Source organism: Hemicordylus capensis, chromosome 12, assembly GCF_027244095.1.
Source record: "Hemicordylus capensis ecotype Gifberg chromosome 12, rHemCap1.1.pri, whole genome shotgun sequence".
Classification (NCBI taxonomy): domain Eukaryota; kingdom Metazoa; phylum Chordata; class Lepidosauria; order Squamata; family Cordylidae; genus Hemicordylus; species Hemicordylus capensis.
Genome location: NC_069668.1, coordinates 5,247,891 through 5,268,308, shown reverse-complemented (window position 1 = coordinate 5,268,308; position 20,418 = coordinate 5,247,891). Strand labels below are relative to the sequence as shown.

Here is a 20,418-nt window from a genome sequence, read left to right as displayed (position 1 = left end):
GGAAACAGAGAGTAGGTATAAACTGAGAGTTTTCACAATGGATGGCAGTAAGAAGTTGGGTCCCCCAGGGATCTGTACTGGGACTGGTGCTTTTTAATTTATTCATAAATGATCTAGATGTAGGGGTAAGCAGCGAGGTGGCCAAATTTGCAGATGATACCAAACTCTTTCGGGTAGTGAAATCCAAAACGGATTGTGAGGAGCTCCAAAAGGATCTCTCCAAACTGGGTGAGTGGGCTACAAAAAGGCAAATGCGGTTCAACGTTGGTAAGTGATGCACATTGGGATGAAAAACCCCAACTTCAAGTATGCATTGATGAGATCTGAGCTGTCGGTGACTGACCAGGAGAGAGATCTTGGGGTCGTGGTGGACAGCTTGTTGAAAGTGTTGACTCAATGTGCGGCAACTGTGAAAAAGGCCAATTCCATGCAAGGGATCATTAGGAAGGGGACTGAAAATAAAATGGCTAATATTATACTGTCCTTATCAAAACTATGGTGCAGTCACACCTGGAGTACTGTGTACAATTCTGGTCACCACATCTAAAAAGGGACATTGTAGAACTGGAAAAGGTGCAGAAGAGGGCAACCAAGATGATCAGGGGCCTGGAGCACCTTTCTTATGAGGCAAGGCTACAACACCTGGGGCTACTTAGTTTAGAAAAATGGTGACTGCGGGGAGACATGATATAGAGGTCTATAAAATCATGCATGTTGTGGAGAAAGTGGATAGAGAGAAATTCTTCTCCCTCTCATATAACTCTAGAACCAGGGGTCATCCCATGAAATTGATTGCCAGGAAATTTAAGACCAACAAACGGAGGTACTTTTTCACACAACACATAATCAGCTTGTGGAATTCTCTGCCACAAGATGTGGTGACAGCCAAGAGCCAATAACTTGGAAAGCTTTTAAGAGGGGTTTGGATAATTTCATGGAGGAGAGGTCTATCAAGGCTACTAGTCAGAGGGCTATAGGCCACCTCCAGCCTCAGAGGCAGGTTGCAGGGGAGTAACAGCAGGAGAAAGGGCTTGCCCTCAACTCCTGCCTGTAGGCTTCCAGCGGCATCTGGTGGTCCACTGTGCAAAACAGGATGCTGGACTAGATGGGCCTTGGGACTGATTCAGCAGGGCTGTTCTTATGCCCGCCCACCCAAAAGCCCCAATATATTCTGCCATTTTAAACTACTTAGTATAATTTAATATTAATAAAATAATAATAAACTTTATTTGATACCTGCCCCATAACAAATTGTTTCAATAATTTATCCTGGTTTTTCCAGTCAGAGAGAAACAGCTACTCTTTTCCTAGATCATGGAAATCCTGAGCCCACACTGGCTTCTGGGATTTTTTCAGCCATTGTCCACATACCTTAAAGCCCACCTTCTTACCTTAAGGACTAGAAACCTAGGATTTTTAAAAAATGAAGCTGAGCTCCTCAGGCCTTCATTTGTTCTGAGAAAAGAAAGAGAATGGGGACATAGGAAGCACTGCCAGAAATCACCACTGAAGAAGAAGAGGAGGAGGCACCAACCCAGGAAGAAAGGAAGAGAAACAGATTTGCAACAGAGCTTATGAAGATGACAGGGGTATTGTTTTCTTCCTACAATAATTCTGTTGAAGGTTTTAAATCGAAATGTGCTGGGCAGCACAAACTAATATCTTGTGTGCACCTTAGAGGTTTTCCTCCTCTGTTTTTTGCTCGAAATTTACCACACTTGCTTTGCTTCCATGAGGCTGGGATGGAGCGCAGTGATGCTGTACCAGCATGTAATGCACCTGTGCACGTCACCTGGCAATGAGGACTAGCATCAGATACATTAGCAGTCCCTGAAGATCAGCATCCAAGGCAAATGGACCAGTAGCCCTACATTCAGAATGGCTCTGTTCATTTCATCACACAGTTTCTTTCTTTATTTCTGAGATGAAACAAATGAACCGCAGGAAGAATCTGACCCTTTGTATGTTTTTAACAAATCAAGGCTTATGTATCAGAGATAAGCTCTGGGAACAGTTTCAGAACCATCCACCACTGACGGTAAGTCTCTACAACTGTCAGTTTCCCATTCCCACAGTTGCATACCGCAGAACGGCTTGGAGCGGTGCTATAAATAGCAAGATGCTAACTGCGCTTGTATGCTAACACCACATTAATTGCTGCATAACACAGCAACAAGACAATCCAAGTGAAATGCAGGCCAGTGCCGTTGAAGCCTCCACAGCAATCTCTGATTGGCCTGTTGCATGTTTATGCCTGTGTGGCAAGGTGGGAACAGAAAAACTAGCCTGCAACATTTTGTCTATTAATCAATTGAATGAATCAATTAGAAATCTTTTGATTGATTGCAAAGCTGCTCCCGATTAATCAGAGATTGGCAGATTTAAAAAAATGTTTAAAATGGTTTTAAATGTAAATATGTACAGATCCATGGCACCTTCTTCAAAGAGGCATTCCTCATTATTAGTTATATTTGTATCCTGCCCTTCTTTCGCTGAGTTCAGGGTGGTGTTCAAATTCCTTTCCTCTTTTATCCTCACATCAACCCTGTGAGGTAGATTAGGCCAAGAGACAGTTACTGGCTCAAGGTCACCCAGCAAGCTTCATGGCGGAGTGGGGATCCAAAGCCAGGTCTCCCCATTCCTTATCAGCACTCTAACCACTACACCACACTGCTCTTCTGCGATGGTGCCAGCTGCAATGGATGCAGACATCATCTAAAAACAAAAAGAAAGCCTTTGTCTTCAGAGTGACTGAAGTTGCACATTTGCAAATGTATGCAGATTTCATCAACTAATTAATTAAAACTCATACTATTAACCAGCTAGGATTTGAGTGGTAGCCCTAGAAGAGATGTAGAGAAATAATAACTCACATAAACCTCTCCACAGCCAAGAATTTACAGCCTGCTGTATTTACAGCCTGAATTTACTTGCGACAGCCTGCTCCATGCTAGTTGCCTAATTTATTTGTAGCTTTCAAAGAGAAATACTTGCAATTTTTCTTTCTTCTGTTCTGCAAATCCTCCCTTTTATACTTTTACAAAATAGTTTCCTGGGATGTGATATGAATAAGCAACCCTTGCCATCCCCAGCATTTCTTAATCCCTGTGATCTTTTGAAGTACAAAACCCGCAGTCTACACTAACGATGTTTTCATTAATCAAAGTTGCTGTTTCCAAAGCCATCAGCTTTATCACGACTGGATTTCATATGTGAAACCCAATATACACACAGATCTGCTCAGCTTGTACTTTTGGATTATTCCTGACCTTTTATTCTCTTTTCTGGAGGATCTGCAATTCCTCAGTGGCAGGCTGACCTACCTCACCAAAAGTGTCAGCCAAAGAGGCCTAGACAAAGCCTGTTTCTGTCTGGGAAAAGGTAACCCCAAAATAAAATATAATAAAAACTGTGCCGTTAGTTAAAATCCACTTTCGTTTCAAATCCTCCCTCTCCAGTTTCATTAGACGCAAGTGGGAAACTAGCATATTATGGAGAAGTCTAGACTAGAATTCTCTCCTTGATGGACAGGGAGATGCTGATATGGTGTAATATACTAACAAGTCTTTCCCTCCTGTGTGATCTGGAATGGTGCCCCCCTAAGAACTCTGTATCCTCCGATTCACCCAACTGTGTAGATTGGCCCTAAGTGTCCTTGGGGCAAGTCATTTTCTCTCAACTTGTTCTACCTCACAGGGCTGTGGTGAAATGGAAAATGCTGCAGTGAGTGACTCAGAGGCAGGGTGGGCCACAGATGTAAGAAGCACATCTGAGCAAGTAACTGAATAGCTGTGAACTCGAGTGAAGTCAAGACGTTTGTGGACCAGGTTTTATAATGAGCCATTTCTGATCTCATGAAAAAGTCTGGGATGCATAAGTTATATCTGACCAACTTCACACCCCTAAGAGTAAGGAAAATGCTGATTTTGTCAGAGACGATTTGAAAAGCACACCGGCCCTCTTTGCTTAAGAAAACAGATGGGTTTATCAGGGACACTATCAACCCCCGTGGTGTGTTACGTGCGCATAGATGCATGCATACAAAAGGATTCTTTATGCTTTAGAAAGGAATTGGATTCACCTGCAAGTCAGAGAAAAAGAAAACAGTGCAGCTTGTATTTGTTTGTTGGGAACATCGACGGGCTTCTATCACTGTGAGACCCATGGATGGTTTTGTATCATTCTCAAGAATTAATGGCAGAGGCTGAAGCCCAGTTCAAAATTTCGATGGGGCTTCTTTTGAACTGATGAAACATCACAGTCCTAATATAGTGCTGAAAAGCACTTGACCGGTTAAAGGGAATTCCACTTGCAGAGAGAGGAGCACTTGATCCTCAGATGCAGCCATGCTGGGACAACTGACCTACAGGTGATTCAGCAGGTCACCAGCTGACCTTGAGCTGCACATGACCTAGTCAGCTGACCTGTGGACAGATCACGTGGGTAGACTGGTGGTCTGGTCAAGGAGCAGGAATGGATAATGATGATAAAATGGGGAGATCTCCGTGTGAAAACTGTCTTGGTCCAGGGCAAGGGTGTATCTATAATTGAGCAGATGGGTTCAACTAACCTGGGCCCCCCAGCATCGCCCACCCTTCCCTATAACCTTCATTATCTCTCTCACTCCAAGGGGCTGCTGTTGAGAGCGGTGGACACAGGCCCCCTCTCCCCTAGCTGCGCTGCTGGTTCAGGGGAGAGCAGGGGCTTACAGCTAGACTAGAGGGAGAAGACCCCGCAGTCAACTGGGCACTGATGCCAACACAGCTAGAACTCCCGTGGTTCATCGGGAACTTTCTTTGCACAGAGACTCTGGCCTCATCAGGGTAACTGGCCCAGACTCTTGCTGGATTCAGTCGAAAGCAGAAACCAACGCAGCTGGTCTTGAGCCAGAGGACCAGCCAGGCCTCGGCATCTCGAAGTTTCTCCTCGGAATGCATTTGAGAGGTTTTGCCCTTGTCACTTATATTATTCATCAGCCATCTGGTGGCTGTATAAGGCAGAGTGGCATCACAAGGTGAGATGATGGAGTGGGAAAATGATTGCAGCCGGCACATCCTAGCCTCAGGCTTTCAGCCACTTAGCTCATCCCACTCTCATCCACGGGAGAGACCACGGGAGAGACTCAAAAGGGCAGGGGAGTTTAGCCTTCCATGAGCCGCGTGCATCCATGTGCACACTTGGCACATTGCGAGAACACGCAGTGCAGAAGTCAGGTAAGAAAAAGGTGCATCAATAATAATAATAATAATAATAATAATAAAAAATAATAGGCCTTTATGTATGTGATTGGATCTGTTTAGAGTGCCACTAATTAATTAGTTAATTAACTACCACCAGAGCTGTTGGAAGGCGGGTTGGATAAAAGTACTACTACTTTTAGGAGAGGGAGAAATTTCTCTCTATGAACTTTCTCCACACGAAGCATGATTTTATAGATCTCTATCATGTCTCCCCTCAGGTTTTTTTCTAAACTAAAAAGCCCCAGGTGTTGTAGTCTTGCCTCGTAAGGAAGCTGCTCTAGGCCCCTGATCACTTTGGCTGCCCTCTTCCGCACCTTCTACAATGTCCTTTCTGAGGTATAGTGACCAGAACTGCATGCAAACCCCAAATGTGGGTGCACCATAGATTGTATAAGGGCATGATAATATTAGCATTTTTATTTTCAGTCCCCTTCCTAATGATCCCTAGCATGGAATTGGCCTTTTTCACAGCTGCCACATACTGAGTCAGCACTCTCTTTCTTAGCTCTTGGAGAGCTGCTGCCAGTCAGAGTACACGGACCAATGGACCAAATCAGGATAAGGCAGCTTCACATATTCATACCACCACACAGCCTTCAGTTAAATAATTGCCACCCCCTACCCGTCGGCAAACTATTTTGACATGAAATGTTGCTACATACCAAATACAAATCTAAAGAGATACTATTAAGAGGGCATTTATAGCCCTTGTGGGTTTATTTAATGGGTAGATATTCAAACTGTAACTCATCATAACTAACTCAAGCTGGAATTTCTTGCTGTGTTAACAGATCTTAAGATTAAAAAACTAAGGAGAGTAAGACTTTTTTCATTTTTAAAGGCAGACGGACTGAATATCAGCACTCAAACACATGGTTACGATTAAAAAAAAGGCAGAAATTATTACTGTAAACACTTGACTCTGATCCATTTACAGTCGGGGAGTTAATCTGAGGTTGTTGGTAGATTTTGCGTGCCAGAGCAATTTGTCGGGTACCCTGGAAATTAAAATCCAGCTCTACAAATATTGGTGGCTGGAACTTTTTCACACAATGCGTGATCCACTTGTGGAACTCTCTGCCACAGGATGTGGTGACAGCCAACAACCTGGATGGCTTTAAGAGGGGTTTGGATGACTTCATGGAAGAGAACTTCATGGAAGAGACTTCATGGCTACTAGTCGGAGGGCTGTGGGCCACCTCCAGCCTCAAAGGCAGGATGCCTCTGAGTACCAGTTGCAGGGGAGTAATGGCAGGTGAGAGGGCATGCCCTCAACTCCTGTCTGTGGCTTACAGCGGCATCTGGTGGGCCACTGTGCAAAACAGGATGCTGGACTAGATGGGCCTTGGGCCTGATCCAGCAGGGCTGTTCTTATGTTTCTTATGAACAGTCGGGGGAAGTGTTAAGTCTAGGCTGGGGCCATGGAAGGCTGGACTTGATGGCAGACGGCGGCGTCTTTGATTTGGGGGCCCTGCAGTCAGCTGTGGGAGTTAGAGTTGGAGTTGACAAAAGAGCTGGATCCCACCACCGCCGGCGGCACCTCTTCAGCAACAAGGCTGACAAGAAGACTGGGGATCATCACACTGGCTCACGGAGTCCCCTCACTCACTGGCATCTTCTTCAGATCCCCTTTTGGTTTCTAAGATGTCACCAAGCATATTTTCTGAGCCGTTAGTCTATAAACCTGATTTAAAAAATTAATACAGCTAGGATTCTCCGAAAGCTAGCCTCAGTGTTTGGGGCCACAGGCTGCCATGTTCCCAGTGCAATTAAAACCCTGGCCCTGAGAATGTGCCCTTTTGCGCCACACGTCCCCCTTCATTTCATCATGACTCATATTCACAGAGAACTGTGGCAAGCTGGACTTGCTGTCTGTGAACAAAACTAGAGACATCTGCAAATCGATTTGCATCTTCCCCCTCCTTTAAATGATTAAAAACTTGAAGAAACACTTCCATATGGATGAATCCAAGCCTGACAGGTCAGCGCAAAGACACTTCAAACACAATAGAACAGGAAGTGCTTGAAAAACGAAGAAGAAAGAAACCAGTGCGTCCCAAACCCCGCCACTGTCCCTGAAGGTGGGACTCACAATCTATTTATCTATATATCTACTGACTTAAGTTGCTTTATACAATTAAGAACACCATTCAAGAGCATAATGATTCTTTAATTGGCTTAATGTGCTTATAATAGCAAGGGGTTACAGGAATATTGGGTCTCCAGCCAAAAATTATTGTAAAGGAGGTCTTCCTTCTAAGGAAACTCACTTTAAAACAAGTTGGCTTCTTCAGCTTAAAATATTATAAGTACCACTCCAAAGAGAAACGGTCTGCTCTTTGCCACAAAGGAAGGCCAAACTATTCCAAGCTCACAGTAAAAACAAATGTTAAAAAACCCCATCCATTTGAAAATGAAACCTATTTAGGAGTGGTGGTGTGGGCTCTTTCATTTCTCCCCCGCCACCCCAGACAGCTGTTTTTGGAAAGACGGGGGCATTCGGTCAACAACAAAGAGAGAGCTAAGCATTTGAGGTCTTGCTTTGGCCATTACGAGAGAGAAACCATTGTTTGGGGACACCAGAGAGAGAGAAAAACAAACACAGGTAGCTCACAGCCTTAATCCTCCTGCACACACTGCTTGGCGTCTAGTTGGGCAAAGAACGGAGACAAGTCAGTGCCTTCAGGAGCATTCCCCAGATGCTGGTGGGGAGACAAAGGCTTTAATCATGGTGACCTTTGGGGTGGAGATGTGCACAAAAGAGACAGGTTGGTAAGCAGGATTTCTCGTAGGGTGGAGAGAGGTATTCAGGAGGGAGTCACCAGGGAGGGGTGCAGAGAACTCCCGATTATGAAGAAGGTGATAAGGAGCTGCTAGCCTGACTTCATCCCAGTGACCTCTACATGGAGAAATGGACTACACTGAAAGGAGAGCATGGAGAGGAAGCTTGCCAAGCATCCAGAGTTTTCCCCAGGAGCCATTGGCTTGTGGTGGCCATATTTTCCCCAGAACCCCTGAAGAAGGTCGCTATATGATGGTGTAGCATTGCTCACACGGGGGCCTCGGGGCAGGGAGAATGGCACTCCCAGAACTGCCTAGGGGGCTGGAGCCCCAAACAGCAACCCAACAATGCCAAGGGAGGTTCCATTCACTGCTCCCTGTAACAGGAATTCCCAGACATTGTTGACTACAACTCCCCTCATCCCCAGCGGCCATGGTCTTTGGCTGGGGATGATGGGAATTGCAGTCAACAACATCTGGCAGCCCCAGGGAACACGGTTTTCATCCAGATCCTATGAAAGATCCTCTCATTTCGTGTCATCCACTCACATGGTGCTTCACAAGAAGAAGAGGATGAATCTCTGCCAGTAGGGGCTTAAATGCCAGAAAAGGTCACAAAGGGAATGGCCAAGGAAGGGAAAGGAAACGGGAAGAATATTAGTAATAGTTTTCATTATCTATGGCATGTAATCCATAATGCATCTAACAATATAAATAGCACAGGAGTCACATTCAGGGCCTTCTCTACTTCTAGGCACTTGAAAATCCCCCCCCCCCCAAAATCAGGATTCTGTACTTTGCAGGCATTCTGCAAATGTGCACAACATCTTTGCTATTCTGCATTGCTTATTCTGCAATTGGGTAGAATTTATTCTGGGTTTGCTTGTAAGGGTAGGGGCTTGTACCCCAAAGCACTGTGTCTAGATACTGAAAAGGGGATTCAGAAGCCAGTCTTGGCTTCCGAGACCTAGGCAGGCATTACTCACACAATATTCAGCATAGCCACGAGGATTAGAAACTTAACCTTTACAAGGAAAGCTGAGATTCTGAGGATGCAGGAAGTGATGCCCACTGATTATCTGTAGTCTCTTCTCTTTTTTTGCCCTCCTGTGACATCCCCATAGCCCTGTTGTGTACAAGAAAGGCAAACTACTGTGCCCAGTTCTGAGGGTTTTTGTTTTTGTTTTTTTTTAAAACAGTTAATTATATTAAAATGACCTACAACACTGGATGGCACCTGTTGGGAAACTCAGGTTTCTCCACCCCGCAGCTTGTTTTCACACACCAGAGGAGGCTGAGATAATAATCATAAGGCAACCCATAGAAACGGAGGCCGCCTTCTCCAAGCAACAGACCAAGCAAAAGGCGTAAAAGGAAGGGGTGGTGGGGAGAGAAGCTTAATGGTATTTGTAGTGGAAATTAAAACTTGAGGAGAAACTCTGAGCGAATGGTAATGTATGCAATGACATCTGGGGCTGTAATGGGGGGGTGGACAGCTTACTTTCAAGAGCTGCCAAAGCAAACAGCCGAATAACAAATCCACTTTACAGATCATCAATCTGGTGGGGCATTTGCCAAGGTAAATAGTACGAGGCAAAAATCTGCTTTGCAAACCAGGGAGCTGGGAGCTTTCAGGCAGGCCCACTTCCAGGAGAGCCAAGCTGAGGCAGGATCCTTCTCAATGGTTTCAACGCGCTCACCATTCAATACCGCAGGATTTTTTTCCTAAAACATAAGCACTCCAGGGACCAAACATCACTGCCTACACTGCCCCCTCCCCAAAGGCTCCTCTCCACCTATGTGAATTCCAGTAATTCTCCACCGGTGGACCATGAGACAACTGCTGGCATTACCCTAAACCAAAGATAAAGTCTCTCTGAGCTGGAACAACCACCCACAGAGGAGGCTGCCTGCCATGTCTCTGAGTGAGTCACCCACCTGGCCTTCCCTTCTTCCAATCAGCCTCTCCCAAAGATGGATCACTTTGGTGGTGTATGCGTATCAGGGGTTATGAGAGCAGAATCATGGAGAGCCAGAGTGGTCCTGTGGTTAGTGTGTTGGACCAGGACAAGGGAGACTAGAGTTCAGATCCCTGAATCTCACTGGGAGACACTGGACTACATTTATCGCTCAGCCTAACCTACCTCACAGGGTTGTTGTGAGGATAATTGCAAATCCTGTACACCACTCTGGGGCTCTTTGGAGGAAGAGCAGGATATAAATGTTAAAAATTAAAAATAAAAATAAAAGTTGAAACAAACAAATGGGATGGCTCCCAAGGCAGAGACTTGGCAGAATTATCAGACTTCAGAGGAGTCTGTCCATTGCATTTCCAACACTCCAACTGTCGGTATTTACCTGGCACAGTCCTTATTTCCTGGTCCCTGGTAAATCACTGTCCCTATTTTTGTTTGTTGGGAATGTCTCCTTCTGTTTTCTAGTGCGAGTTGCTAAAATTCTCATTTGCCAGGGTTTAGCTCCCTCTTCAGGGTCTCGAGAAGTCAAGTGTCTGCATCGTCTCTCTAGTGCACAGCCATGTGAACATGGACACACACTAGCCTAAGGCAACCCAGCATGCACAGCCTCCCATTCCATAGCCTGCAGCTGCCAGGGGAAAGGAGGGTTCAGGAAGTGATCCGTGGTGTCACACTAATGAAATTTTTCAAAAAGGAATCCTTCAATATCAACCCCAAATGGGAAATAGGGTCATTAGGGACATAGGATGCTGCCTTATAGTCAGACCCTTGGTCCATCTAGCTCAGTATTGTCTACACTGACTGGCAGCAGCTTCTCCAAGGTTGCAGGCAGGACTCAGGGGTCTCTCTCAGCCCTGTCTTGGAGATGCTGCCAAGGACTGAACTGGAGACCTTCTGCATGCAAAGCAGATGTGCCACCACTGAGCTACAGGATGCAGCAGGGAGAGGTACCAGAACACAGGAACTGTCCCTGGAAAATCATGAAAACTGGACTGTGCAATGAAACATGACTTTTTAAACAAATAAAAACTTGGATTCCATTCCATTATTCCTTTTAGGATCGCTAAAAGAACACTGAAAGCTGGCAACAAGAGAAACAACCCCCGCCCCCCCATACAACATAACACTCATCTAGGGAAGAGAGCTGATCTGGTGGTAGCAAGCATGACTTGTCCCCTTAGCTAAGCTGGGTCCACTCTGGTTACACAGGAAAGGGAGACTAGAAGTGTGAGCACTGGAAGAGATTCCCCTTAGGGGATGGAGCCGCTCTGGGAAGAGCAGAAGGTTCCAAGTTCCCTCCCTGGCAGCATCTCCAAGACAGGGCTGAGATTCCTACCTGCAACTTTGGAGAAGCTGCTGCCAGTCTGTGTAGTCATTACTGAGCTAGATGGACCTATGGTCTGACTCAGTATATGGCAGCTTCCTATGTTCCTATTCTAAACCTATACATAACACTTTGAGGCCGCTAAATCTATAATTTGGGTGCAGGGGAGGGAAAGTAAAAAAGAGGAGGAAACAATTCCGCTTTTATTTTCCCGATGAGATAAAATCTGGCTCCATCTCCCATATTTTTACATTTTAGGGAAGAGGATATAAAACATCAAACAGTCACCCACCCACCCCCGCGCTCTCTCGCTCCCTCTCTCTTTCATTACGAATGCAAGAAAAAGATAATTTACGACGGCTGCAAAACATTTATTTGAGAAGCAGGGGCCTTTGTGTTCCGCATGCGATTTATAGGGCTGTAAAAGAAAGAAGTGAAAGAGCTGAAGCCATAACATGTGTGTTTATGAATAATAATCTTAAATGCATTTGGTTAAAACAATTCCGACTTCAGAGGTTGTCAGTCCCCAATTGATTGGAGGAAAGGCCCTCAAATGCAACCCCAGATTGAGTTTAAATTACTCTCAGGCTCCATTTGATGCTCAGGGGAGAGAGTGGAGGATGCACAGACAGTCCAGCTGACATGTTCCATTCATCAAGGAGCGTTTGGTCGGCACCATGCAGCATATAATTATTATTTATCATCAACAGCATTCATACAGCACTTTCCGAATCTTCACTGTACTCAACAGGCATTATTTTGTGGCAATCCTTGCCATGGTCTGACGTGGCTGGTCAGTATTAGTATCCCCTGATTAAAAGGGACGAAAAAGTGCATCCTGCTTTCCAGCCACCCAGTGAGTTGGTGGCAAGATTCGAACTGAGGATCTCATGAACTGTAGCTCTGTCTCGTAGACGCCATTGCTGCTCCAGCTTCCTCTATCTGCCATGCCAGATGGTCTGCAGGAAGGAGAGACAGGAACTCAATGAGAGGCTGCCAATTTTGGCGGCAGCTGCAACTTGTGGATCAGATTTATTTCTCCTTTGAGCTGCTTAGAAGAGCAGTAGGCAACTAGTGGTTAAATGCCTTTGAACCAGAGGTATGAAAAAATAACCCCCCATTGGTGGGTCAGTTTCTGATGGACCACTTAGCACCTGCTGATGGTGAGATTCTTGGGACGAATGTTGGATGAGGTGGACTTTGGTTGATCCAGCAAGACACTCTTAAATAATAGGTGCACCTTCCGGATCACGGAACATCAGTCGGTTATACCTACATTTTTTGAGATCCTAAATATACACACTCTTGCTTGGTAAATGTCTGTGAGAGAAAGAGAGAGAGAGAGAGAGAGAGAGAGAGAGAGAGAGAGAGGGAACGAGAACACCTTTACTTGGATGCCAGGCTAAGTAAGTTCAATGGGATTTCCTTCCACAACCAACAAGCACAGGACTGAAAGGCAAATGAGATACTGCTACAGCCCAATCTCGTGACTCTTGCTTTCCCCTTCCCTCGCTCAGTTGTCCCCCAATACTGCTGATGGTAAGTTCCCTGGGACAGGGAACTGTTTTTTGGTCGCTGCTTATGTGACTCTTTAGACATCACACAGAGTGATGATACCGTGACATCACCAGGATCAGCCAGGACTTGAACCAGAAGCATCCAGGTCAGCATACTGGTGTCCCCTGGAGGGGGTCACTTGAGGCTGTGAAGTTCAAGAAGATGGGATGGGGCCAGCTGCTGCTGTCCTCCTAAGTCATGCAAAACTCTGCCACCCAAAGGCCCATTGGCAATGCTCACCTTCTAAGCTCAGGTCCCAACCCGCAACTTATGCTGTTGAGGATTTACTCCAATACCCCATCCATCTCCAATCTCAGATCTGCTGGAACTTGTAAGCTTCCAATAAATTAATCAAATGACAACTGGCCCTGTAGGCTCAAAGTGCCCACTCACAGAGGAGACTGCTGCTGCATCTCTGTATAATTCATTGTTCTAGCTTTGTTGCCATCCAATCATACCCACTGGGAGGAGGGATATTCTGCCCCATCTTTGCAATGGGACTAATCAATCATTCCTTATAAGAGAATCAGCAGAACACCCTCTGAGTTTCTGCATGGATTCCTGTTCTCCTGTTGCTTCTTTCTATTTACCTGTTGCTAGAGAAGTAACCAACTCTGTGTCTGCCTGTCTGTGTTTGCATGAGTGCATCAGTGGTGACAAAGAGGCAAATGCGGTTCAATGTTGGCAAGTGTAAAGTGATGCATATTGGGACGAAGACCCCCAACTTCAAGTATATGCTGATGGGATCTGAGCTGTTGGTGACTGACCAGGAGAGGGATCTTGTTGTGGTGGTGGACAGCTCATTGAAAGTGTCGACTCAATGTGCGGCAGCTGTGAAAAAGGCCAATTCCATGCTAGGGATCATCATCATCATGATCATCATCATGATCATCATCATCATTTTTACATTTATATCCTGCTCTTCCTCCAAGGAGCCCAGAGCGGTGTACTACATACTTGAATTTCTCTTTCACAACAACCCTGTGAAGTAGGTTAGGCTGAGAGAGAAGTGACTGGCCCAGAGTCACCCAGCTAGTATCATGGCTGAATGGGGATTTGTACTCGGGTCTCCCTGGTCCTAGTCCAGCACTCTAACCGCTACACCATGCTGGATCTCATGGGATTGAAGGGGAAGGGGATTAGGAAGGGGATTGAAAATAAAACTGCTAATATTATAATGCCCTTATACAAAACTATGGTGCGGCCACACCTGGAGTACTGCGTACAATTCTGGTCACCACATCTAAAAAAGGACATTGTTGAATTGGAAAAGGTGCAGAAGAGGACAACCAGGCTGATCAAGGGCCTAGAGCACCTTTCTTATGAGGCTAGGCTACAACACCTGGGGCTATTTAGTTTAGAAAAAAGACGACTGCGGGGAGACATGATAGAAGTCTATAAAATCATGCATGGTGTGGAGAAAGTGGAAAGAGAGAAATTCTTCTTCCCTCTCCCATAACACTAGAACCAGGGGTCATCCCATGAAACTGATTGCCAGGAAATCTAGGACCAGCAAATGGAAGTACTTTTTCACACAATGCACAATCAACTTGTGGGATTCTCTGCCACGAGATGTGGTGACAGCCAACAACCTGGATGGCTTTAAGAGGGGTTTGGATAACTTCATTGAGGAGAGGTCTATTGACGGCTACTAGTCGGAGGGCTGTAGGCCACCTCCAGCCTCGGGGGCGGGGTGCCTGTGGGTACCAGTTGCAGGGGAGTAACAGCAGAAGAAAGAGTATGCCTTCAACTCCTGCCTGTGGCTTCCAGTGGCATCTGGTGGGCCACTGTGCGAAACGGGATGCTGGACTAGATGGGCCTTGGGCCTGATCCAGCAGGGCTGTTCTTATGTTCTTATCAGGCGTAACTGAATTATGAGCGAGCCAGCGTGGCACAGTGGTTAGAATGAACCAGGGAGACCTGTATCAAGTCCCCACTCAGCCATGAAGTTCATTTGGTGACCCTGAAGCAAGCATGCTATTATCTCTCTGTGTCATTGGAAGGATACCGTCTCCTACCTAAGAGGAGGCGGCCCATTGCATCTCTGGATGGCTCACCGTCCTAAGCACTTTCCACCTGGAATAGTGACTTGCCCAGAAACGCAGGGGGGATGGGTTCCTGTGAGGGCAGGCAATCCTGACACTCCAAAATGAACATCTTTGCATTTAAAAGTGCCTCCCATTTTAATTCCGTTCCTCAGTTATCAAAAGCCTGGAGAACTTTGGCTCTGTAGGGTGTCTGGTGGTGTTGTAACATGAGGAAAAATATCAACTTCCAACAGCGCTTCCAAAGACTTGGCAAGATTTTGGAACTACACTGCGAGGAATAGCTGTTGGCCAAATAAGACATTAAAAGGGAAGTGTAAGACCATTTTTATTTTAGATGTTGTTCTTACCGGAGGGTCAGGACAGGCACAAAAAAAATCCAAGTTGAACACGTTGACTGGATTACCACAAACACATGGTCAGGATGAAACTAGGGTGTGGTTTTTGGAAAAATGGAAAGTCCATGTATTCAATTAGCAAGATATAGAACTTTTGTTCTTCCTTTTTAATTTTGCATATACAGAAAACAGCAAATAGGAGGCGGCCGTCCTTTTTCGCTATCCAGATGTGTTTCATTTCCAGCCTTGTGTCTGGATACATGGACCTGCTTGAAGTTGAAAGGGCAGAAATGGCTGAAGATAATTACCTAAGAAACGTCTTCTAAACAAAAGAGAGGCAACAGACTCTCTTGCTAGAAAATGAAGGCCACCATTCCCAGAGCCCCTGAAACCTCAGGTTTTTTGCCCGAAGTGCTCCTAGAAGCAGGGCCAAATCTCTTCTAGCTGCTGTATAGTGCCTAGTTATTTGGGAACAGCAAAGCTGGGTAACAGCCAGCCAAAGTTAGTCCCATTGAAATCAGGGGCGTAACAAGGCTGGAGTGGGCCCAGAGACAAAATTTTTAAATGGGCCCCTCGCTGATATACACACACACACTTCACAATATATAGTCATTCTGGAGATCTGTGCCAACCAAGGTGGTTGTTATATCTCCGTCTCCCACCAATGGAGAATTTCTCTCAGGCCCTGTAACGTAGGAGAACCACTCTGCACATGCTCAGGGGCACACCTTCCCCCAGCGAGCAGAAGGTCTCCGCTTCAGTTGCCAAGGAAGAAACGCACAGTCTGCATAGGCTCAGAGGCTCACTGCCGCTATGCTCTGCATATGCCCAGAGAAAGTGGCGGCATGCTCTTCCCGACCACTCTGCATCCGCTCAGAGGGTGGCCCTTCCTCAGCACTTTTCATATGCTCAGAGGCGGCAGGCACATTCTTCCCGAACACTCTGCATGTGGGTTGCTCTCTCGCAGCCTTTTGCATATGCTCAAGAGGATCACCCTTCCTCAGCACTGCGCAGACGATATGCTCAGAGGAAGAGGAGGCCTGCGCTTCCTTGGCAGCACTCTGCATGCACTCAGAGCAGGGCTGCTCTTTCTCAGCACTTTGCATGCGCTCAGAGGATCCCTCGCCTCTACGCGCTGCAGAGGCTCAGAGAAAGGGGAGGCACGCTCTTCCTCAGCACTCTGCATATGCTCAGAGGACAGAGGAGACACACTCCCCCTTCCCACCAGCCTGGCGTACCTGGAGAGCGCCCAGCTCGACCCCCGGGAGGAGGCTTCCTTCCTCCCCCCGCCGCCCCCCTCTCCAGCAGCGGCAGGGAGGGGCCCCAATTCGCCTGCGACGGCTCACCTCAAAGAGCTGCGGGATGGCCCGACGCGAGACGTAGTCCCGGAAGTCGGCGGCGCTCATGGCTGCGCTGCGCTGGCCCGAGGATCGCCCCATTGGCTGGCCCGGCGCCTTCCCACTTCCCTTCGCCCTCCGGCCGCGGCGGCCGCTCCTCTTTCGCCCAGGGAGGGGAGGTGAACTGGGCGGCCGCCGCTAAGGATGTGCACACACCGGCGGCGGCAGCAGCAGCAGCACTCCAACAACCACACACCTCAGCTGCTGCTGCTCCTGCTCCTGGAGAGCTCCCTGGCAGGAGCGAGGGAGGGGCAGGCAGCGGCAGCGAGGGAGGAGAGCCCAGGAGACGCCGCGGCCAGGGCAGGGGGCCCGTACCCAATGCGGGAGGGGGGGCTGCCCGGCTGGAAGCCACACTCTGCTGCCCCCACCTCGCAGGCAGCCGCAGTGGCAAAAACAGCAACCCAGTTGCCCCCCGCCTTGGGAGGAGTGCCCCATTGCATTCAATGTGAGCTGGCTCAATCCGAGGGTGGCTGCCCTCGTTCCTTGCTTGGCGGCACCCGCACGTGTAAGGCAGCAACAGAAGAGCTGATCATGCACCTTTCTGGGTCATGTGCTGCACGAAGGAGGAGGAGCCCACAGCCACAACTAGGAAAAGGGTGGAGAGCAGACGGAGGTAGCAGGCAGGAAATACGGCGCTCCCGAGCCAGAACAAAGGCAGAATTTTTTTAAAAAAAATGTAATACACTCATTCAAGGAAGCTGGGGCCAGCGCTGGGTGGGGGAGGCACGTGACATGTCTCTCAGGTGCCCCCTAAGCTGGGAGGCCCCGAGACAACTGCCTCCCCCTGCCCGATCATAGTTACGCGCCTGATTGAAATGATTGTCATATGTTAGTCATGATTAAATTGTCTTTTTTATTTCAATAGTGCTTAGTCAGGAGAAGAGCTGGTCTTGTGGTAGTGAGCATGAACTGCCCCCTTTGTTAAGCAGGGTCTGCCCTGGTTTGCATTTGGATGGGTGACTACCTGTGAGCTCTGTATGTTGTCAATATTCCCCTTAGCGAATGGGGCTGTAGCTCAGTGGTAGGAAACTGAGCATGCTTGCATGCAGAGGTTCAACCCCAGGTTCAGTCCCCAGCAGCATTTCCAGGTAGGGTTGGGAGGGACTCTTGCCTGAATCCCTGGAGGGCTGCTGCCAGTCAGTGTAGGCAGTACTGAGTGAGATGGATCAATGGTCCGACTTGGTAGAAGGCAGCTTCTTATGTTCCTATGACTGGATGTTGCCCAATAACAATAAAAAACCATAACCCTTCTCTATTGTTATTGAGCAATATCCAGCCATGACTAAGTACAACAATAACAATAATGATCATAATGATGATAATGATAATAAATCATACCGCTCTGGGCATGGATGACCAAAGGATGCAAGAAGAGCCCTGCTAGGCCAGACCAAAGGTCCATCTGAGTGCAGTAGCCTGCTTCCATTGGCCAACCAGGTGTTTTTGGGAAGGCTGCCAGCAGGACATGAGGATGATGGCCCTGCCCCTGCCCTGTCTCTCCCTCACAATTCCTGTATGCTGTACAATTCCGGTACACTGCCTCTGAACCTGGAGCTTCCACATAGCCATCAGATGTAATAGCCATTGGCAAACTCCCCTTTCTCTAGGAATTGTGTCTAATTTCCTTTTAAAGCCATCCGAGCTGGAAAAAAGACAGAAGTCCTTCTCATTCCAGGCAGGGTTCAAACCAGGGGTGGTCAACCTGAGGCTTTCCAGCTGTTGTCGAACACCCATCATCCCCAGGCACAGTGGCCAATAGCCAGGGATGATGGGACCTGCAGCCCAACGGCAGCTGGGGAGCCTCAGGTTGGCCATTCCTGTTTTCAGCCACAGAAGTTCAACTGAAATGGGTTGAAGGCCCATGCACCCCACCCGACAGATGCCCAGGAGTCACGCCAATCAATTTTGCACTGAAACCTCCTCTCCATCTGTCCCTCACATGTTCTCCTTCCCATCTCTTGTCTTCCAAAATCCCTTTGGCCTCCCAACTGTACAGCCCGCCTCATGATCGCTTCCCACCTCAGTCACTTCCCCACATATCACTGCTTGCCCTCTGAAAAGTCTCATATCAAAGCCGCACCATCTCACCCCACCCATCTCCCTCAACACCCACTCCACACCCTTCCCTACTTTGGCTGCAAATATGAGCAAATTCCACACTCCACGACACCTTCGGGTTTGTGAAGGAGGAGAGCAGAACAGAGGCAGTAAACCACTAAATACCAGTTGCTGCGGCCCAGGAGTGGAAGATGGTGATTGCCTCTGAGCCCTGTCTGTGAGCTTCTTGCAAGCATCTGTTTTGCTGTTGCTGGAAACAGGATGTTGGGCTAGATCAGGACTACATATCTTCAGCCCTCCTGCAGATGTTGGCCTACAACTCCCATAATCCCTGACTACTGGCCAACGTGGCTGGGAATTACAGGAGTTGTAGTCCAAAAACAGCTGGGGGGCTGATGTTGTACAGCTCTGGACTAGATCAACCTTTTGTCCAGTCCAGCATGGCTCTTCTTATGTCCTTAATCTTGCCTGACAAGTCGGCTTCCTCTCCATCCTGGTTACTCTCTGCCCAGCCATGGCTGATGAAGTGCCGTCCAATCAAGCAGCCGATCGCCCAGCTGCTCCCCTCTGCAATGCCTCTTGCCAAGCGAGAATGCTGCTTGCTGCCAAGTCCAACGTGGACACCTGCCCACCCAGGACTCGTCAGAAACCACCAAATCCCTTCCAACAGGCTACCAAAGAGCTGTCAGATGGTCACACCCTTCAGCATTTGCTTGGGCTGGATTCGAACCAATGACCTCAAACGGGGAAAGCACTCCCTCCCTCCCTCTCTCTCTCTTGCACACTCCACTTCGTACTCCCTTCAGCCATATGTGCTACATTTAGTAGCTGACTTCATGTTGGCAGAAGAAGAAGAGAAGACGGTTCAGATTGCTTAATAAATGCATTAATATTCGCCCCTGACACTTTCGGCTTTCATATCCGAGTTTCTCTTTGCTCCCTGGTGTGGCCAAGACAGAACAGCTTCCCTTTGCCTCCCAGTCCTGTTGGCTTTATCCAAGACTCTTCAGCAGCAACCACGAGATACCCGAGACTGTTCAGCAGCAACCAAGAGATACCCAAAGGGATGTTGCGTGTTATTTGTATTAGAGAGTAGAATATTCAGTGGAGGGATTTGCTGTCCAAAGAACGCTTGATTTTATAGACAGTTGCTCCTGCATTTGGCCTTCATCCTAGTGATTACATTCCTCATGCAGTCCTTGGCTGTGTTGCTCAGTTGTTCCAAAAATAAAACAAAAACATCCTGCATCCCATCCAAACTTCTGTGGAATCAGGAATCAAGGAGCAATACTGCAGTCTGGAATGGCACAAAGAAGCTAAGGTTTACTAGGCACATGGGAGCTGCAACTCCTAAGAGTGCATGCCAGTCAACTGTCTTGGTTTTACCTACATACCCCTCGGATTCACCAAAAGGAAAAGCTAGGGCAAGTAAAGATTGCTTTCTTGAATATGCCTTTGAATTTAGTGGTCTTCAAACAGTATTTGGAGCCACCGTGAGAGATCACCAGGGGTTCCTTTATGAGAAGGTCAACAATGGTGGGCCTGGAAAACAATTTGACCAACGTCCATCATTTTTGCAATCCTTCTATAAAGTGAAAGCATAGAAGAAAGACTGTTGGGCATTTCTTAAGCCGTCGTCTCAGTTCATGTGGGATAACTGCAAAGCCTAACGGTTTAGGCCATTTAGGCTCAGAGTATTTCC

The 20,418-nt window shown here is 47.4% G+C and overlaps 1 protein-coding gene across 13 annotated transcripts in view; it reads right to left on the bottom strand.

The window, feature by feature from the left end:
• Positions 1–20,418, bottom strand: part of BCAS3 (BCAS3 microtubule associated cell migration factor) — a 535,871-nt gene that overhangs the window by 41,326 nt on the left and 474,127 nt on the right. Inside the window, exon 25 of one of the 13 annotated variants that reach the window (XM_053274525.1) lies at positions 11,697–12,280. The exons of the other annotated variants lie outside the window; for them this stretch is intronic. Coding sequence (XP_053130500.1) covers positions 12,260–12,280 — 21 coding nt within the window. The 3' untranslated portion in view covers positions 11,697–12,259. Of the gene's footprint in view, positions 1–11,696; positions 12,281–20,418 lie in introns of those variants that run through there. 13 annotated transcript variants of the gene reach the window in all.